Source organism: Apostichopus japonicus, chromosome 20 (assembly GCF_037975245.1).
Source record: "Apostichopus japonicus isolate 1M-3 chromosome 20, ASM3797524v1, whole genome shotgun sequence".
NCBI lineage: Eukaryota > Metazoa > Echinodermata > Holothuroidea > Aspidochirotida > Stichopodidae > Apostichopus > Apostichopus japonicus.
In genome coordinates, this window is record NC_092580.1 from 26,281,192 (window position 1) to 26,303,824 (window position 22,633).

Here is a 22,633-nt window from a genome sequence, read left to right on the forward strand (position 1 = left end):
TGGGAGTTAAAGGGAAAGACTCATCTTATCCATTTAACTAGACTTCAATAATCAATGTTCACAATAAACTATCCTTATGGTTTAACCCATTTAAGAGTGCCGGAATTCCAACAGCATTATTCCTCCCCCTTTAATAGTGACTATCGATTCCCTTAAAAAACAGATTTGCAGTGATCGAGAAGTTAATTATCTTTCAGAAAGTGTTACAATGTGTCTAATTGGATGAGATTTGCCACCTGAAAGGAAGTTGGCAAATCAGGAGTTCTGTTAGAATCGCTCCAGATCATGTAAGTGTAGCAGATTTATGTCCATAGACAATGCAGGCTGTATGTATGTCGACACCACAGGTATTACGTAAAGCAGCATAACGAACTTAACTGATATCCGTAACAGTCTGGGCGATTCAAGTGTGCGGATTTGTGTCACAAGGAATTGATACATTGAATTCCTAAACTGGAGCCTGAAGAGCCTGTTAATGATATAATTCCAGAAGAATAAGCTCAAACCTTGACTTATAAAAGGCTTAAAAATGCAAGAGAGACTTTAACTTGCTAGCTTTAATAATGGTTGCAAGTTTATTTCTTATTATTATTATTACTAGGTATTTAATAGAGCGCTCTACAAAAGATCACAGCGCTCTATAGGAATTTATAATCATGCACTTACTCTACATCATGTGAATAAATGTTATATCCTATTACTACGCTAAAACCATGGTCAAAGTCTTAAACAGGCTGAGCGGCTACTATCTAGGCCCCGCCGTGAGGGGGGGTGGGGTGGAGGTTTAAATCAAACCAATTCTAATCTTTTATGTATAAACACGACCTAAATTGTTGCTAATTGACTTCAGCACAGCATCTATGCAGTCTGTATTCTGTTTGTCTGTCTTTTTCCTATGAGAGGAATGTTCATCAAATTGTTTGCTGTTAGTTCTAATCAAATTAACCTTAATTTCTCATACTTGTTGCACACATGCCAATTTTGATCAGTGGGAGTAATATCCACTGCCATTTCTACTGTCTGCGATTCTTCCGTCTAAAAAAGATTTGTCTTCAAAGGAACGAGTTAAAATCCTGCCAGCTCAACAGGTGTGGTAATGTTTACCCACCCGCCCACAGATCACAAGCGAACGCCAACCGTGTAGTCGGGACTGAGAAGATATTAATCAAGGTCTGTTTATTTGCAGGTATACTGCAGTTAGCCGCCGACAGCTAGCCGAGCTGTCTGCCTGTCTCTCTAACTCTCTCTTTTCCCGTATAATCTATACCGGGGGCGGCGTTTTCTTATGCGATATGCGGCAATAGGCCGCATGCCACAGGTGTTGTAATATTTATGCTTATCAGATAGATTGAAACAATTAAAACCACCTCGATTTGCAATTAAGTCTAAAGCGTGTTTTGTGTATCATCTGCTAATTGCAAACGGTCTGAGAGATACTGTATTATATAGCAAGTCCTAGCACGGTCAGTTTAGAGTCTGTACTCGAGGGATTGTACACATAATTAATATCGGTGTAGAGACGTAATGGCGCGTAATTCATGAAACTTATTTACTCTATGCTATTATTAGTCTTCCCTGATTTAAATATGTGAAGAGCTCGTGTAAGATATACAGTATGATCAAATTCATTATTGAATGTGAGATGAATTTTGTTAAATTATCAGCAGATAATAATAATAATAATAACAATAATTATAATAACAACAACAATAACAATAATAATATTATTAATAATAATAATAATATTAATAATAATTAATGATAATAATTAATAATAATTTTTTTATCCTCTCCATTTATTGGTAACAATGGTTGCAAATAAACAACAAAAACAAAAATCGTACACACGTTTTAACAGGTTTTAACAATATAACAGTTATTCTTAAAAACAACACAAAGAATCAAAATTAAAATAATTAATAATAATAATAATAATATTTAATAATAATTATAATAATAACAAAATAATAATAATATTTATTAATAAAAAAATTAAAATTTAATAATAATAAGTTTGAATCTGTGTTAATAAGGAAGAATGAAATACTGAAAAATCTCTATCAAATTAATATGCCCTCTATAGTTGCTGTACCCGAGCAGCATAATTCTCTATCAGGTATAATTCCTTCCTGCTCTCTTGGAACTATAAAAGTTAGGACTTTGTGGCTTTAATAATATTTCAAGCTCTCAGAACAGGCATAAATTTGTTAAGTTTTAATGACATGCAATGAATCATATCATTTAAAATTGAGTGCGTGTACAACATGCCTACGTACTTGCATATCAAACGAAGTAAACAAAAAGGGTTTTTGCCTATAGTTTGTTATCACAGTTTTTGTGCGTTAATTATCCAATTTTTGCCAATGGAAACGATAATTTAATACCAAATTTGCCCTAATCCCCGGACAAATGTGCTAACTGAAGAGAAAAGAAAAAGAAATTAGTCAGAAAAGGTTGATACACAATTTGCAATTATACAGGTATAATTTTCATAGAGTGCAATTGGGTGAAGTTGTTGCCAGAGTGGTCTTAATAGATTGTTGTTTGGCCAATTGCATACATCCTGCAGTGGTATTTCATGTACAGCAGTGGACAGGGGAGGGAGAGGGGGGGATATAGTCATTTGCTGACCTGTCTCCCTGCTGTGCCGGACAAGAAGCTTGAACGCAGGGATACACTACATCTTAGACTTTTCCAAAAGGATGGTGTTCAAATGATCACTTATGAGCATACATCATTGCTTTAACCTTTCTTAGTTCCTCTGCAGCAATTAATTGCTGTAATTTATTATTTTCCCAAGTCACCTCCCTCCCTCCCCCACCCACCTTCCCCGACTATGGCATTGTCAATTATCTACTTCTTTCTTCAGATGGAATAATATTTAGCCCCTCCTCACCCCCTTCCCCACCCACCTTCCCCAACTATGGCATTGCCAATTATCTACTTCTTTCTTCAGATGGAATAATATTTAGCCCCTCCTCCCTCCCCCCGCCCACCTTTCCCAACTATGGCATTGCCAACTATCTACTTCTTTCTTCAGATGGAATAACAGTTAGTAGAGTCTTCCTCCTACCATCAAAAAGAAAGCAACAAAAACAGAAAAAGGATAGAATAAAATCCAGGTTTCACACATAGCATGTCGTGCACTACTAGTTGTGCTAAACAACATGATGCAAATTTATAACCAGTGAACTCAATTTGCTTTCCTAATTTGCCTCTGAACTTTTGTGGAAAACCAAGAAATTTCTTTTGATAAGATATTGATTACAGCAATTACAGCGAACACTCGCCTTTTATCGTAGCTGATGTGTGCACGTTATGACACAGTGCTTTATAGACACCGTACGTGAACATTTTTTAACTCATTACTCTTTGCGACTGTCAGAGAGTCGGCCTATCTTAATTAAAATCCTTGCAGATGAAGTCTAATAGTGTGGGTAACATTGAAGGCTCTCTCTCTCTGAGATATGTGCTTCGTTCATGTTCCAGACACGTCGTCAACAGGTCAATATTGTCAACGTATTTACGGGTCGACGTATCCGGTCTTCCTCTATGTGCTTTGGAGCATTTTATGGCATCGGTTAATTATATGCGGGGATCTAGGTACCTCTCGGAAGGCATGCATTCATCAGGTTAATCAATAAAAATCAAGTTCTTTTGTTTGAATATGAAGGCTTAAAGCAGCTACAACTTTATGGGAAATTTCCATCTGGTTTTTCAATTTTCAACCAGATTCATCCATGTATGAATTGCAGTGCAGTTTATATTTTACATTGCAATATTCCAAGTCAACTCTTGTTCTTGCCTCTCCCCTCGCACCCCCCTTCCCCCAGAAAAAAAGAAGAAGAATTGAATGAACATCATTCTTGCAAAAGAAGAAAAAGAGAAACAAAATTGTGATTAACTGCATTTAAACATGAATTATCAGGTAATAGGCGTTAATGACATAGTCTTTGCTTCCTGCCTGCTTTAATTCTATCATAGTCGTAATACAGGCCTAAGTTTACAGCTTCTTGTTATACATGGCATTCAGCTCAAATTCACGTTTGTTCTGGAGAAAAAAAAAGTACAGTACATGTGCTTTTGTGATTACATTTTGTTGGTGTGTGACTTACTGAGTGGAATGAGAAAAAAAAAAAATATTATGAATGTTACAAAACAACTTTGGATTTGGACTCTGTTTTAAACACTGTAACTTAACTTGTCAGTTTAATAATTAGCTACATGTTTATGCGATTTAAATCGATCAGTTTTGGTTTTAATTAACTAGTGACCACTTACTGTAACAGGGAAAATGCAAGAAGGCAAAATTCTGTGATTTTTTTTTACTGTAAAAAAGGCCTAACTTAATTGCCATGAATTGAAGTACCCTTTCTTGTACACATACCAATACCACCTCAAAGATTGTTAATTGCTAGCCCTCCCCCTGCCATCCACCAGGTTCCATCTTTATCCTCTGCCTATGTGAATGTGAAAATTTCTCTTTTCGTGAGATCATGATGCATGAAGTGGAGTTTTCTCGCTTGCTTCGAGTGCTAATTTCTCTCTCTATCCACCCGTCTTAATCCTGTGTTTCTAAAGAAAGCAACATATATTCCACTGCATTTTTGCTTCTACATTCACAATGGGTCCTTCTCTGGCGATCAGACCGCAGTAGAGTAATCGACAAACAGTTACTGTACAGTAGTTAGAACATAGCAATCATTAATTCATGTGGATATTTTGACATGTAATACTGTAGTTGCTTGCAACCTTGTAGTATTGAAGCTAGACTCTACTCCTGGGTTGGGCAACCTACGGCCCGCGGGCCACATGCGGCCCGCCAGTGATTTTTTTGCGGCCTGTGAGATGTCTAAAGAAAAAGGAAAAAAAATCAATCTATTTTACATCATCACAAAAAACGAGCTAACTGCTTAGAATTTATCGGCACTAATGATGCTGTCAGTTAGGCCTATTATCACCATTAGTTATCAACTGTACTGTAATGACATGTTTTTGTGAATACAGATTGAGTACACACACCTATTGCTTGAAAGCCTCGGAATCAAAGGTTTGAAATCAATAGCAGGTCGTTGGTTAGGTGCGGCCCACTCAATTTTTCACTCCTTATATCTGGCCCATTCATTCAAAAAGGTTGCCCACCCTTGCTCTACTCTATAGCAATAAACAGGACATGGGGGTCAAAGGCTATATGTCATCATGACCTTGGGTCACTGTGTTCCACAGGGCTTTTACAGATTAAGATCTTGGAGTCAGATCCCCAGTGTGAGAGCTTTCACACTAGGAAGTGGATCTAGATTTGAAGGTCAGATCCGGATCGGATCTCCTGCTTGAGATCCAGTGCAAAAACACTTGTACATAATGAAATGTATGTAAGAAAGTTATTATGGGCGATGAGTATTCCCTAAATATATCCATAATGTGTAATTCTAATCAACTTAGTGGCAGGCAGTGGGTGGATGTTATAAGTTATCAGTGCACGGTCGTAACAGGCAGTAAGAATTATCTAAACATGCTGTCTTAAGCCAACCTTTGGCTTTGTCGGAATCTCAATGATGACATCTCCGAATAGGATCGCACCCAGAAATTAGAATCACACACGTGTTGCTAAGGCCTCTTTTTTTTCCGGGCATGCATCGTCATGATTTATTGTCACATTCCCTCGCGAGACGACCGGCAAGAGTCGACTGGTAGAGTTCTTTACCTAAGGAGGAGGATCAATGCACCAATTTTTAGATCATGATATTTGATCCGTGCCCGTCTGCCAGACGAGCACCGATATTAATCTCGGTATGAACTTTGATATATTTATCGATCCTATCGCAAAAGAACATCCAATTAAGCAGACGTTTACATAACATGTCGCTGAATCGTGCTCGGTACGCATCGCTCTTGGAAGCTCCCCGTCTCTTAGAAGGGGAAAGAGATCAGTTCGGTGGTACTCCGTGTGTCTTTCTCACCTCCGTATTACAATTTCATGCTTGCCCGACTCCAATCACCTCGGAGACAACAGAAGCAGAAGCAGCCCTCGAATAATATATAACTGTCTTTTTGTAGATGCTCTAAATTCTTCTCTTTTCACTGGTCAATCCCCTCAGCCAACAAAAAAAAAAAAAAGAAGGAAAAAAGGAAAAGGAAATAAAAAAAGAAGATTCCAAAACAGAAAGACAGAATATAAATAATTCAGGGTCTTCATTTAGATGACAAGTGACCTGTTTTGCCCATTCCTAACGGTCGTCGCCGTCGATAACGACCACGGGAGCTAGATGACAAAGATGAGACGAGTCTTCTAGCTCTTCAGACAGCTTTTTACTTTCTGGGTTTGTTTTATCAGCCAGAGGGGGTAGTTTTTGTTTTTTTAGTTTTTTTTTGGAAGCACATTTTAAGCTGATGAATACAGCTTTTCCGGGATAATGACACGGAGAATGAGTACATGTGACACATTATTTCATCATTGGATGAGGTGCAGAGACATCTTTTTCGTCCAGGGGTTGGCTTGGACATTGTAATCCATTTTCTTTGCTGCTATAATGGACAATTTTTGGGGGCAGTTCTCATTTTAGATATATATTCGCCTGCCAACATTTACAGGTGAATTTACAGCCCTAGTTTGAGTCGAAAATGTAGTCCACAGAGGATACTTGACTTGGCAAAAACAAGTTTTATTGTGAAATGAAGCAAACCTACAGGCATTATCGTATCACGTTTTAGTTTGAAAGCTTTGATAATAGTCTGCTGCATGGTCAATTGGTTTATATTGTATAAGACACTTCATTTCATACATATAGTCCATGATTTTCAAGACTTTTGATAATCAGTAAAGAATTTTTGGTTCCTTGCTTTTTGCAAAGCAAGGAACCTATGCGTTCAACTTGGCGTGTGTGTGTGTGTGTGTATGTGTGTGTGTGTGTGTGTGTGTGTGTGTGTATGTGACGCTTGGCTTGTGTACACGATATCTCAATAAGGAAATGATGTATCATGATGAAACTTGTTGGGTGGATAGCCCATAGTAAGAGGAAGATCCCTATTGTTTTTGGTGCCCGCAAAGGTCACCAAAGGTCAGTTAGATGCCAAAAACCAATATATTAAAAACAGCAATAACTCCCATTGACAGGGTCCGACATGGTTGATATTTTGGGAGTAGTTGTGAATGGGGTAAGGCATCGTTTCCAAACATAACGGTAATGTGATCGAAGGTCAACAAAGGTCAATTAATGATAAAAAACTAGTATTTTTGCGATAACTTGAGAACGAAATGTCCGTTAGGGTTGGGAGTTGCTTCAATGTAATCCAATTGTCGACCCGCACCTGGGTGACCCTTGACCTCAATTTGACCTTTGGTGACCTTTACATGTTTTTGGGGATTTTTACAGTTTTGATGCTATTTTCAGATGTCAAAGGTACCTTCTGAACATAAATGTCAATAGGTTGACCCCGTGTGACCTTTATGTGCGAAGTTATATGGGGTCAAAGTTTTTCGGTCGGAGTTAGGATGGTTGCACAGACTTGTCGTTTTGGTTTTTGGAATCAGGAGATTAAACTACATCTGAAACCAAGGTCAAAAGGTCAAAGGTCACATTAGAAAAAATGTGCTTATTTTGGGAGGAAACGAGCAAAAAAGAAAATGTTTGGTTTTGATGCTAGATTTGGATACCAAAGGTACCTTCCGATCAAAAATGTCAATGGGTTGACCCCCGTGTGACCTTTGTGTGCGAAGTTATACGAGGTCAAAGTTAATTTTCAGACATTTAATGCAATAACTCCCAGTTCCAAGGTGTGACGTGGTTGATATTTTTGGACAAGTTGCAAATGGTATAGGGTAATATTTTCAAACTTAACGGTCATGTGATCCAAGGTCACCAAAGGTCAATTAATGATAAAAAACTAGTATTTTTGCGATAACTTGAGAACAAATTGTCCGTTAGGGTTGTGAGTTGCTTCAATGTAATCCAATTGTCGACCCGCATCTGTGTGACCCTTGACCTCAATTTGACCTCTGGTGACCTCTGGTGACCTTTTCGTGTTTTGTGGATTTTTACAGTTTCAATGCTATTTTCAGATGTTAAAGGTACCTTCTGATCATAAATGTCAATGGGTTGACCCCCGTGTGACCTTTGTGTGCGAAGTTATACGAGGTCAAAGTTAATTTTCAGACATGAAATGCAATAACTCCCAGTTCCAAGGTGTGACATGGTTGATATTTTTGGAGTAGTTGCAAATGGTATAGGGTAATATTTTCAAACTTAACGGTCATGTGATCCAAGGTCACCAAAGGTCAATTAATGATAAAAAACTAGTATTTTTGCGATAACTTGAGAACAAATTGTCCGTTAGGGTTGGGAGTTGCTTCAATGTAATCCAATTGTCGACCCGCATCTGGGTGACCCTTGACCTCAATTTGACCTCTGGTGACCTTTTTGTATTTTGTGGATTTTTATAGTTTCGATGCTATTTTCAGATGTTAAAGGTACCTTCTGATCATAAATGTCAATGGGTTGACCCCCGTGTGACCTTTGTGTGCGAAGTTATACGAGGTCAAAGTTAATTTTCAGACATTTAATGCAATAACTCCCAGTTCCAAGGTGTGACACGGTTGATATTTTTGGAGTAGTTGCAAATGGTATAGGGTAATATTTTCAAACTTAACGGTCATGTGATCCAAGGTCACCAAAGGTCAATTAATGATAAAAAACTAGTATTTTTGCGATAACTTGAGAACGAATTGTCAGTTAGGGTTGGGAGTTGCTTCTACGTAATCCAATTGTCCACCCACATCTGGGTGACCCTTGACCTCAATTTGACCTCTGGTGACCTTTTCGTGTTTTGGGGATTTTTACAGTTTCGATGCTATTTTCAGATGTTAAAGGTACCTTCTGGTCATAAATGTCAACAGGTTGACCCCTCGATGAGCTTTGTGTGTGAAGTTATACGAGGTCAAAGTTAATTTTCAGACATTTCAGGCAATAACTCCCAGTGCCAAGGTGTGACAAGGTTGATTTTTTTGGACAAGTTGCGAATGGTATAGGGGAATATTTTCCAACTTAGCGGTCATGTTATCCAAGGTCACCAAAGGTCAGCTAATGTTAAAAAACTAGTATTTTTTATTTAGAAAATGGGCAAAGAAAACATGTTTGAATTTTTAGAGTTTTGATGCTCCGTTTAGGTCTCACCGATCAAAAATGTCAATTGGTTGACCTACGGGTGACCTTTGTGTGTGAAGTTATGTATACAAGTTCAAAGTTAAGTTTTAGACATTTAATGCAATTAAATCCCAATACCAAGGTGTGACACGGTTGATAATTTGGGACAAGTTGTGAATGGGGTGGTGGAATATTTTCAAACTTAAAGGTCATGTCATCTGTGGTCACCAATGTTATCATATCTGTTGACCCGCTTGTAGGTGACCTTATACTTCTTACATTTTCGACGCCATATTTAGATCTCAAAAGTGCCTTTTGATCAAAAATCCGATCACATTTTGTGATCACAAAAGTGTTGGCTATAGTGTTGGTTACTTTATGCGTACATGTAGGGCCACAATTGCTTGGACTATTTGAGCCCAATCTTGCTTGATAATATGTGTATTGTCATATACCCCAAGCAAGGAACCACAGTGCCCTTGGGCTCTTGTTTCCCCTTCACTCACCTGTCTCCTCCCAACATCAGCACTGTAGTTGTTCTGTGTCTATAGAGTGGAGGCCTTTGCCTTTTTAACACTGTAAACACCATTATAGCGAATGATCACTATAAGTGTGAATCCAAGAGATGTATATTTCTTCAAAGTCTGAATGTCACATATATGTGACACAATCACAATAAGAACATGTATCATCATCAAGATGATTCTCATCAGCATTTAGGCACATTAATGTTGTATTTTGCTTTGATTTTGCTACAATCTTGTTTTTTATCATATTGTACCATATTTTAAGGGAAATTTTTAAGGGTAACGGCAAAATATTATACCCTATAGCAACAAATGAAAATTGGTTCCCCTTAAAATTGAAAGGTTTGCAAAGTATGCTAAAACATGAAAAATAAGTACAATAAAATATGTTTTGGGATTAAAAAAATTCTATATCACACTAAAAGTAGCTAATAGACGTGCTGCAATATGAACAACAGCCAAATTGCTTGTGTATACACACCATCTTGTTAAAAGTTACATTGATGAATGCATGCAGTTTAAATATGTTGGAATGTTGCATTTATTATCTTTAAGTCAAAGTTACCACAGAGTAACCGCTTAACCCATGTGACCAAAGTGCAGCGTTTAAACCTTTTAAGAAGTGATGTCACCTTTTATATTACATGCAGGCAGACCAGGTCCATAGCCAGGTTAAGTCACTTGGGGGCTGTTCCATCAAACCCCCACCTCCTGTCCTCCTGAGAAGATGTAAGTTTTTTATTTAAACAATGATGTCATATCACCAAATTCTTTAATGCATTTTTTTTTTTTTTTTCAGAGTGGTTGCTCCCCAGAAGATTTGAGTAACAGGTATAGTTCCTACGAATCCCAACACCATCATCTACTAAGCTGTTTAGAAAAAACAACTGTAAGTACTTTTTGTTTACCTTTTCCGTACAATATATATATATATTTATATATATATATATATATATATATCTATTACATTAATAATACTGGTACCATGCGTGTATGAAATTATAATTTCTGAGATGTACTTTTCAGTATGATATGATTGTTTGCTTCTGGAAAGAAGATCTCTATTTACTGCGATTTTCATTACATAATTCATGCCTGAACTGCCAAAAGTACATGCTGTTTGTGACAGTGTGTGAATTTGCAGACAATTTTCTTTCATAGCTGAAAGACTCACTGAAAAGGAAAGAGATAAAAAAAATTGTGTGCAATTTATCCTCCACAACCAGGATCACATATGTAACAAATAATTAAAAATCCTTTTGAAATTGTTCTAATCCAGCCATTGGTTTGTCCATTGATGTGTCTATTAGTACTGCTATATCTAATCATATGCTTTCTTATAATTTATCATAGCAAACATTGCTAGGTATATGGTCTTCTAATTAAATACCAAATTTCAAAAGTTATATTGCTACCTAATTGTTACGTAAGAGTTAGAGGTACTGGCCACATTAACAGGGCTTTGTAACTTTCGAGGACGCAGAAAGTTTGCACGGGATTATCAAAGTCACATGCCTCCCCAGCACTCCTGCAGGTTGCACTTTGCATGTCTTTGAATCAGAGTCTCAACAAATGTTTTATACCTGAAGAACATTTGTGCAAGAGAATAACAACATATCACATACCCAATTAGCCCCACAACAATTAACTTATTTTCACAGTAGACAGAGCATGTACTGGTTACCTGGGTCTCGTCTATATATTAATGGTGACCATATGTAGACCAGAGCAGACAAATTAATTATAATTCATTAATTCATTAAAAAATTTGAATATTTTTTCCTTTAAGGACCAAACAAAAAGCGAGAGGAGTGAAAAATGTTGAAAATCTCAGTTTAATCCTTCAATATATAACCTCACAAACTTTCATAAAAGAAAGAGTGAAAATAAGTTCACATACAGCATTCAGTTCACATATCATATGTTTGTTCTATAATATTGTGATTATTCTCAAATTCATCTTCCAAAAATGTCAACATTATAATGATAATTTTGGTAAAGACCTTCGTTATTGTAGCTATATGCCTAACTAACATATATATATGTGTGTGAGATTCAAAGTTATTAAAACTCTTAATCCTCCCGTATGTCGATGTCAGATCCCCTCTGAAAACATGACGACAAGAAGCCTATAAGAATGAGAGAATGAGTTTTGACGTAATTATCTAGTTGTGTCGTTACATGAAAGCACCACCCACTCTTCGAGACGGCGAGGGACTCGTAAGGTGAGTTGGTTGTTGTCGCAAACCGAAAGAGCCCGCTGCTACATTACATGTTCTAATCTGAACTGACAGAGTCCCTCGCAGTTTGCAGCTAGATAAGTTTTCATTCACGCTTCCGAGAGCGTGTCATGGCGAGGAGTTGACAGGCGGTTAGCTCACTCCAAACAGAACCTGATCCCTTAGCATCATCGACTATGCATAGCTGATCTTTACGTCGTCCACGTTTTCTTACACCTTTCTTGTCGTAGAGGTGGGTCGCCTCGAAAATTTCATCGCATGCGAAGAGAAATTGTACATGTTACCATGACGATGTTGTGGTAATGTTTCCCTTCTTTCATCTCTTCTAGGGGCCCACCTAGCTTCTAATGATGTAGAAATTTATTCACATTGCTTTAATGCATCGTCTACATGGATTTGAATGTATCATTTACTTGGACTATGTTGCATGTCAAAAAAGGACATTTACTTAAAATATGTATGTTATGTCTCGTGTTAAGACTGTGAGCACTGTTAAATAGAATGCACCTCTTTTAAGATTACCAGTTCAACTGGTAAGAAACATTCCCAGTGTTGCGATATTAATTCTAGAGAAGAAAAATAGAGACAGAAAGAGAGAAAGCAAAAGAATATTTACACTCAAATTGCTTCTGACGATATATATATGTATACTAGCTGACAACAAAATGTTAACTTTCTTAATGCAAGAACTTGTTGAAAAATATTTAAAAAAAAAACCCTGAGAGATGTTTCTTGGTCAGAAGGAAATTTAGTAAAATGTAAAAGTGATTTTACAATATTCATGATATTCTTTTTGTTTATCTCTTTTTTATGGGGGGGGGGAGAGCAAGGAGGTGGGATGGGGGAGCCAGTAGAGCATCATGGTATAACTAGGAGAGGGATTTTACAAAGTCTCCAAACATGTAATATGTAATCAGTTTACCTGTGGAAAAAGAAGAAGCTTATGACCAACACATTATTAAAATAAGATAGAAAAACATACAGTGAACACCATCTCGATCCTGATCAAACTCAGAGGATGTTGGTCCAGGCAGATCAGGACTATTTATGGAGGGTTCAACAGATAGTTTGAGTAGAATTTAATCCCGGATCACGTGTGACAACATTTAGGTACAAATAGGATATCCATTGTATGCAGCTTATATCGCAGTACTGCTGTATGAGAGACAATTCTAATGTGAAATCATGGCTTATATCGCAGTACTGCTGTGTGAGATATGATTCTAATGTGAAAGCACAGCATCTAGATTCCAACATGGAATTTAATATTTAATCTTCCCACATGGCCAGCTGAATTTGTGTCCTAAATATCTTTTATTCACAGCTGATCAATATTACAAAGATTGCAATTGTTTCATCCAGGTCACACGTTGCCATGTATATAAACCCGGCACCCGCCATCCCCCCTCCCTCTCCCGACATGTGTCATATGATTGGGATCTTTTTAAGTTCATTTATAAGGTTTTTTTTTGTTCTTATTACCTTACATACATGTAAATACCAGCATAAGAGCTATACATGAGAGCAGATGTGATGCCATCTGGTATTTCATTGTAGGGATAAAAATAGATGACACTAGCATAGTTTTAGAAGCATCTCACAGGTTAGTGTTACTAGAAGTACCATGGCAAGGCTAGCAATCTTATTGATGATTACACTGATAGTTAGTGTCTGTTGTTAATCCTGCAAAATATGTCCCATAGTTAAAGGGGTATGATCCCATAAATGTGAAGAAAATTGGCACGTTTATGGGATTAGATACAAAAACTATTCAACTCTATTAGGTTTTAATCATACTTGTACAGTAAAAAAGTTGACCTTAATGTTTGCCAGGTACAAACTCTATGCTCCATCATAGACAGTAACTACATACTTTCATGTAAATGCTACTGTAGGACTGTTTTCATTTCTGTCAGGTCATGTTCAGGCTACTGTATGTGCCATCATTTCATGTTTTTCAAAAGCTTAAATTTCCCTCTAGAAGTATGTTTAATATTGCTCTTGATTTGTCCTTTAAATGTGATACATTTTTGAATTCTCCCCAAAATTAGCAGGTGGCGATGTAATCTAAGGATCCCAGGATCTTTACTCAACTTGGACTTTTTTTTAAAATTTAACCATTCATGTATTTGCAATAAATAGTTCGGATTTTCTCCAAAGTTGGAAAATGTTGATGTGTTTACATGCATCCCTCTCTCATATTATGGATATATACATCCCAGCACTCGAGAAGTTAGTTGTGAATATATTAAATTAGCAAACAGTTACTATAGTATTAATGCAGTTACAAATTGCAAAGTAAAGCTTTGGCAATATGTTGATGTACTGTATGTGTATATATAGCAAACATGATAAGCCCCGAAATATGTCAGTAAACATTTTGTACTATATATTCCTGTGCACAATGTTAACTGCCACATATTCCAAAGCCTTTAATTAATACTTAAGTTTGCATATATTCGGTAGAGTCAATTGCTGTGTTTACTCAAACATAATTTGTTCTTTCTGAGTCTATTAGTAATAGTAAAGATCGTTGTGGTTACAACCTTTTGTAATTAATGGCATATAGCTCTAATAAACAAATAACATGTCCCAACAATGTTCATCATAATAGTTTTAATTAACATTCCATAATTTCATTGTTCCTGGTGAAAGGATGATGGACTGCAAGAACTGCAGTTTGTATGTTTGTCACATCTTTCAATTATTCCTGCAAATTTTTCGTTGTTGTTAAATTAGCATTTTCATTGCAAGCTGTGAGGTATTATATATATTCTGTCAACAAACAGGCTATTATAAAAGAAGATATCCAGGGACCATCTGCTGGTCAAAAGCTCAGCTGACAAACAGGTCTGTTCTTATAGCACAGAGACATCAAACTAAATTTCACTTCTTTAAAATTTTCAGAGGAGGGGCCGGGAGGGGGGGATGTAGATATTTTCACAATTGTACACAAAATCTCAATCAGTCAAATTTTACAAAATATGACATTTTTCTCTTTTATGTTTGTGAAATAAAATGAAGTGGATAAGTGTAATTGCTTGTAGAGTTTTGTTATAAAAAATAGTAGTAAAGAGTCCATGCAAAGTTTCCGACCAAAAGGAAATAAAATCAGCTCCAATGAATAATATTGCGTGTGACGTAATAGAGAACGTACTGTCATTAACTCATCATGTCAGAGCTCTGACTAGCTCATCCAGGAAAGAGACAAATTTGACACAAAATAAAAATCAACAACCCTTTCCGACCGAGACATTACTGATTCTTGGACACGAAATCATTAACCTCTCACAAAATTATACCAAGAGAAAGGGATAAAAAACAACCTTACAATAGGAAACAAACCATTATTGACCCATTGTGTTATGTTTTTAATTTGTCCTAGACAATTTGCTTCCAACAAGAGCTGCTGCTCTGGTTTGCCATCTTATATTTTGGGGGGTTTGATTTATTTACAGTCTAAACCGTTTTTAAACATTACTAAGATTTGCAAAGAATGATTATGAAAACCTTGAGTCTTGTCTACTACAGTGAAAAATTTTATGGATTATTGCAAAGTAGCTGCTATGCGTGTAAACTCTCTATATTAAATATACATCACGCTCTTCCATAGTTGGTGAAGAATGCAAGGCTCATTACATGTTTGAATTTGAGCTAGGCTGATACAGTACACCAGCATGTGTGCATGATAATCATGTTTAAAGGTAAAAGGAACAATTTTATAACAAGTTCTGGTAATAAGTCAGATATACGTGTTGAGTGTGCACTGTTAACCAGCAGATATATGCTGAACTGTTAGATAGCTGCATTGGTTTTTAAACTTAAAAATGAACTCGATTAAGATTCAAGTTGTGACCGTTGGCTTGTGATATATTGTGATACAAACAGACCCTTGAAAGTTTTGATTCATACCAGTTGGGATCGAATCATTAATTAATGAGTGGAAGAATATGCACATTAAAACTCTACGTGAGTTTAGGAGACATTTTCCTTGAATGGAAAACTTTGATGGTTTATATGGAGTTAGAAATCTTTTTCATGATTGCATAAATTGTCATTTTTAATCTTTCATAATCTTAAAGCTGTATGTTGGTTTGAATGTTTGCCACATATTCTGTTGGCACCATTCTAGAATATTAAATGAATGGTTTAAAGGTGCCTTTAATAGTCAAGGCTGCAACGTTACACAGGATATTACAGTTAAATAGTGAAGGAGGATACATATATGCAGAATTGATAGTAAGTGCGAGGAAACAGGCTTTAAGCTTTCCAAAGAAATGTCAAAGAGAATGTAAAACAAAAGCTGATAAAAAGGGGTGCAAATTCCCGCTAGAAAACTACTTTGGTGGCAACTGAAGGATAGATTTGCCCAAAGTTAACAGAGGGCGATTGTCATGTAGGTCCTATCTAGTTCTGTGAAACCTGACATGCTGCTGCAGTCTGTGACTGCATATCACAACAGGGCTATGAGTTTATCACCAGTAGTATATACAATTTCAATGGAATTACTGAAGAAGAGATCTTTTGAAATATTAGCCAGGCTAACTGGTTTTTAGCACCTACTGTAGTTAACTTGTGCCAGTCCTATACAGCATCTCTTTCATTCGTGGAAAAACTCCACAAGAGGGACCGTGAACTAGTCATTCCACCAGCCAATCAGTATGCAAGGTCATCGCGAGCTCGTCGCAGCTTTTGAGCACGTTCACGCAAATGTGTGATCAGATCACACACTTCAGGACCGATATGGCAGCGCCCTCATTGCAACATATGTATGATTCTGGCGACTGGCGACTGTCTGGGACGGCTACGTAGCGGTGTCTTATAATACGTAATATACTGCTTAAGTTTATTTAGTTGCTCAGTGCAATATTTAGCTCTATCACATGTCTCTATATATGAAATATATTAATAACTTTACATATATCAACATGATTTGAGTGTTGAATGTGAAGTACATGGCCATGAGATTAACAAAATGTAAAAGCAACTACATCCACACTGTGTCATAACTATGTGACATTACATATGTACTTTAGCACACTATTCATTCTAAAGGATTAGTCTAGAGTCGTCTTCTTCTTGTTTCTCCCCTCGATGTGCCAGAGCGTGTCTGCATTAACTAGAAAATGTAGATATATTCAGTTTGTGTGATCCCTACAGACTGAGCTAGCTGGAGACACTGTATGGCTTCACTAGTTGATGTATAGAAAATGTGACATTCAGAATGTAACTTTACAAAATATATAACTGTGAAGTATTGAGATAAAGCCAGTAAGATGTGGTGGAAGCTTCAGATTTGATGACAAAAATGGAATCTACCAGTCTACAAGTTGTTGACTTCATGAATTTGTTTACAGATTCATAAAGGAAAAGACGACATTGGGGGATTGAGTAAGAAGTGGATAAGTGGTGGATCCAGTACTACATTAAGTAATTACCATTAAATAGCCTAGCTAGAGATTGCAGTTAATCTGCAAAAATATTACATAAGTATTTCTAATGAAACAATAGTTTAACATCTTAAAAGGACTGAATTAGCTCTATAATTGCTGAGGATATTTTAAAAAGGCAAGGCTTAACTCACTTCAGTTTAAGGAGAGGATATAGGTATTGAACTAGGATATGAGGAACAGAAAGAGAGAGGGGGGGGGGGAGGAGAGGGGGGAAGTTGTCTTTAGTTTACCAAATGCACAAATGCAGGTACCTGTATGTCATTTACCTGTGAAATTTGCATGTTTGTGAAACTTTTATTATATTGATAATGATCAAGGCTGCGGTAGGTTTTCCTGATATTTTGTGATAAGTTAAAGATACTCTGGCTTTTAAACTCTTTAAACTGTTTGCTGATATAATCACATTCATTCAAATCATGTTTTTCCAAAGGCCCTACTGAATGTATGTCTGCAGAGTGGTTTTTGATATACTGGATCAATAAGTAATTACCCATCCATGGTCTCAAACACCGCTATTACTAATTTCAATTTGTCCCTTTTAAAGCCTCCTACAGAATTTTGATCTTTTAGCCCTCTTGTTTTCCTCTGTTCCTTAAAGATTTAAGGAAATTCTGAAAAAAATGGCAGTCATATGTGGGGGAAAGAGACAGAGAAAAGAAGAAAAAAAAAGAAGATATTGCTAATTCTCTTCTCCAAAACAATGTCCCCACAAAAGACTGTCTGTGTTTTTTCAAGTTTCAGTTGACATATTGAAGTCCACGCAATGGGCTAAAAGTCGCACGTCTATCTCTGCTTGTTTCTGTAAAGGTATTGTGTCTATATAGCACATGGTGGCGTGTTCTGAACAAGAGGCCAAAATGATGTCCCCACAAAAGACTGTCTGTGTTTTTTCAAGTTTCGGTTGACATATTGAATACCACGCAATGGGCTAAAAGTCGAAGATCTATCTATCTCTCCTTGTTTCTGTAAAGGTATTGTGTTTATATAGCACATGGTGGCGTGTTCTGTACAAGAGCGAGGTTCATGCAACATTGAATACAAGAGACATCAAAAGGGATGATTTTGGGAGCTGCTGCTCAAGGCCTTTTGGCTTTCATTATTGCATTTGTCAAAGTTAAGAGGTGAAAAACTGCCTGCATTTTCTCTTGATTGTTTTGCAATGTACCGAGCCTTGGTTTTATCAAGGATCTGATGAGATGCAATCTAGCAAGAGACATTATAGAAGGCTGTTCCTCCGTGATCGGATTTTTTCTCTTGTTTTGTTTTCCGATGATGCGGTATTCAGTGAAAGGGAAGACTTGTTTACATTAAAACTGCACATTAGTATTTGCGTGGTTGTTGTGCTTTTTTAAAAACAGAATTTGGAACATAAATAACGATTTGAAGCGATCCTCTGTTAATTGTCAGATGAAAAAGTAGCAACTATCGATGTTAAAAGTTAACCACGATAAGAGTTCTAAATATAGGTAAAAATAGAAAAATCTGAGAAGCAGCAAGCTGAGCACAGTTTGATAATGATATGGAAGACAGGATAGGATGGGTGGGTGAGTGGGTGGATGAGTTCTGTTTGAGTCTGTTTACTGCTAAAAGACAATATTTGATTCTAAATAGTTTGGAAAACATGTCTTATGGAAATTAATAATTATGTCATCAGCCTATATGTTTTCATATTTGAATATGCACAGAGTAGCAACAATATTTAAAGATATAAACAAATTTCTCCATAAATTGGACTTAATTTCTAGCATATTTTGAGGCAGTATTGATGACCGTTTTGGGTACACTGAATGTGGTCACAGAATGATCAGTTCAGTTTATGCTGGCTAAATATGCCAATGAACTTGACCTATAGAAGTGTTAGCTGTAATTTGCATCTACATACTTATAACGGTACATTACGGTCGTCCTGATCTCAATTCTGGACCGTTTTTGACATCGATCTATAACAATGCAATTTTGTATTTCAGTAGATAAATAAGCCGTTGCTGCAATCACTAGTTTTTCCGACACAACGGAGAAATTATGATCAGGAATTACTGAGCATTAAATCCTACCCACATATATATCAAAAGTTTTTACTGTTTCGGCTTGGTTTAAAAATATCACAAAATCGTTGTGAATGCAGGTTTTTGAGCTTCTGTGTGTAAGATAACAACAAAGGTGACCATTTTGGTTATCATTCTAGCCAATAGCACTTGCTTTAAAGTCACAGACTGTATAGACACAACCAAGAAATAATGATCAGGAATTATTGAGCTTTAAATCCTACTCACATAAAAGCAAAAATTGTTACTGTTTCAGCGTAGCTTAAAGTAATATTACAAAAGCATTGTGACAGCAGCTAGGTTTTTGAGCTGCAGTTTCTGTACATAAGATAACAACCACACATTTCAAACTGTTATCTATAATCCTGACAGAAATGTGCCACTGACAACTTTGAAAAGTTGAATGTAGACCCATACTTATTTAAGATGAAGGTTGTAATTCAAGATGAGATAACCAGTATTTTTGTCGCCGAACGTTCTAGATATTAATATCAGAAATAGTTCATATTTGGGCAAACTATCATTGGCTGGATTAATGGTTGCATGTTCACTTAGAAATTTATTTGGTGAGTTTTAGTTTATACTTTAGAGGTAGGTGAATGTCTTTTTATGTATCTAGGCTTCCTATTTAGTCTGAAGCTGCCCTGGGAAGGCTAACTTGCTGCCAGAATTGTCACAGCTGATATATACCCATCAACTTTTCGTCATTTATCTGGGTTTGATGTGATCATAACCTAACATAGGATAGGCCTATACAGCATTCGTACAGGATATGTAGGACTGTACTGGCCTAGCCACATGTTGCATTTGATTGACCAGTTTCAATAAAATGATTAATGGTTAGCAACTGAAATCGCCTAATCAGCTGATATGCACTCAAAAACTTTAAAATGTCAATTAATTCATATTAACACCACTCCTTTCTTACTGTACCTTCCTCCCATACGAATGCCCACCTGTGTACCTATAGCTTACAACAACCGGTAACATTTTTGCAATGCACCCATCTCAACCCCCCTCCCCCCTCTGTGCAACTCTCACCTTGACCGCTTGGGATTGTTGCTCTCTCCATTAATTCCTTCAGTATTCTTTAGGAGCTTATCTGGCCCAGGTAACATGATAGCTGTACTGCAACATGATTTCCAGATGAGGATTAAAACTTAAGCACTACCATGATGACAGTTGAGTCTAAAATTAAAATATTAGAATCAAATCTTTAAGTAGACTGCTGTGAGTTTTAGTATGCACAGTGTTATAGTACAGCATACTGGGTAGACTAATTAATGTACTGTTTCTTATGTAAGGTGTACAACCAGGTATGTTTCATACAAGATAGACAGAAAACAGAAAAAAAGAACACCCAGCCTAGTAAAACAATATACGTTTTTTTTTATACCTCTGTAAAATTTCGGGAAATAAATCTTTGATATAATCTGGATATAATCAGATAGTCAAATGCTTTCACCAAGTGAGAAAGGGATCAGAGGATTAACTTAACTCGGTGTAAAGTTTTGTTGCATTACAGCTTTTTTTTGTTATTAAGAAGAAAAACTTGACCTGTCCAGACAATGCTATAGTGACTATGAAATTTAGTACCTCTGTCTGTTATAATGGTATCAAATTCTCACTTATACTCACTAGAGAGTGTCGTTGCTCAAGTACTGACGTCAAACGGCTATCGTAATGCGGCAATATAATTTCATTTTCAGCTTTTCCACGTGCCGCAAATAAAATTGATTCTCTCCGGCCACAGGATTGACGGGAGAGAGATGGACAGTTCGGTTTGACCTCAAAAGATTTGTCATTCAAATGGCATGTATGCAAGAGGTTAAATTATGACATGGTAGTATTGCCATTATAAATCTGAAAGGGAAACAACCAAGAAATATTAGAAAAATCTTTCCACCATCACAGAAAATTGATTTGATCCAGTGCTATTGTGTTTGAAATGGAATAAATTTAGAATTTTGTTCACTTTAACTGGTGGTTTGGTAAATATACCTGTATTTACCAAACCACCAGTTAAAAGTGAACAAAATTCTAAATTTATTCCATTTAAATATATATATATATATATATATATATATATATATATATATATATATATATATATATATAGTACCAGCTGTGTGCACAAAGGGTGATTCAAAGAAAGCTGTGTCCCTTTAATGTACCCATATACACTTGGTTGATTGCACATTCAAGTATGTCATATGAGTTTCATGTAGGATATACAGTTATACATAATATGTTTATCCCTCCCTCTCAGTGCAACCGGCAAAATTTTGTCCTTGCAGGTTTTTTTTGTTTTTGCAAGGCAGTATAACTACCATTCTCAGTAGGAAAAAAAAAATGGAAAAAATATTACACACAGGCTTGTTTTGTGCAAGCATACATGTACTTTTTTGACAGGACATGAAAGATTGCCAATAAATATTTGTCTGAAAATATTACTGGCTTGCTGGAATGATTTCATCAGTGAATTAATTATAACCTCAGATTTGGTCTCCTACGGTAACTATCAAATATGTAAGTGCTGCCTCTGGCAATAATCCCCTTCTAGGACTTTCCTCAAAAAAGATGTTTATTACAGCAGTAATGTGAAATGTCACAACAAAATATCAAATGTTGTATTAAAAATTGTTCTTAACATTATAGAGCACGATCCTACAACATTACAAATTATCGCTGATTAAAGAAAGCTCCATGTGATAACCCTGGCAAAGACAATGATGGTTTATGTTTTAAGGTGTTAAGTCGTAATACAGAGAGAAGATTGGTTTATAAATCTTAGGTTTACTGGAAGCTATGTTTCAAGGATGTAAACTATTGAATTCCAAATTCTGTAAACCATGGGAGAACTTGAATAACAAGGATAGCTGGAAATTGTTCATACACAGGCAGGCAGTGTACACATGTAGAACACGAAGATACTGTTAAACCAAGCTCCCAATTAATCCCACCCTTATTTATATACTATATATCTGTCATACCACTTGCTACACATTTTATTATATATTTATATATATTTTTTATTATTTTTATATAAATATATTTAATATATATTTATACACCAATCCCAGGCCTGTTGACTTGTGTTTGAATTTACTCTGTGTGACAAGGACTTCTCCTGTCACTGTCATTCATGTGAGTGCATGTAATGGTGCTGCATGTGATGTTGCAGACAATTGTAAAGCTTACAGTGAGTACCTCGCTCATCGTTACAGA

General features: G+C 36.4%; 1 protein-coding gene across 1 annotated transcript in view; it reads left to right on the forward strand.

The window, feature by feature from the left end:
- LOC139961137 (potassium voltage-gated channel protein Shal-like) overlaps positions 1-22,633 on the forward strand; it is a 123,597-nt gene that overhangs the window by 85,731 nt on the left and 15,233 nt on the right. The window contains exon 4 of the mRNA XM_071960054.1: positions 10,467-10,556. Coding sequence (XP_071816155.1) covers positions 10,467-10,556 — 90 coding nt within the window. The remainder of the gene's footprint in view (positions 1-10,466; positions 10,557-22,633) is intronic.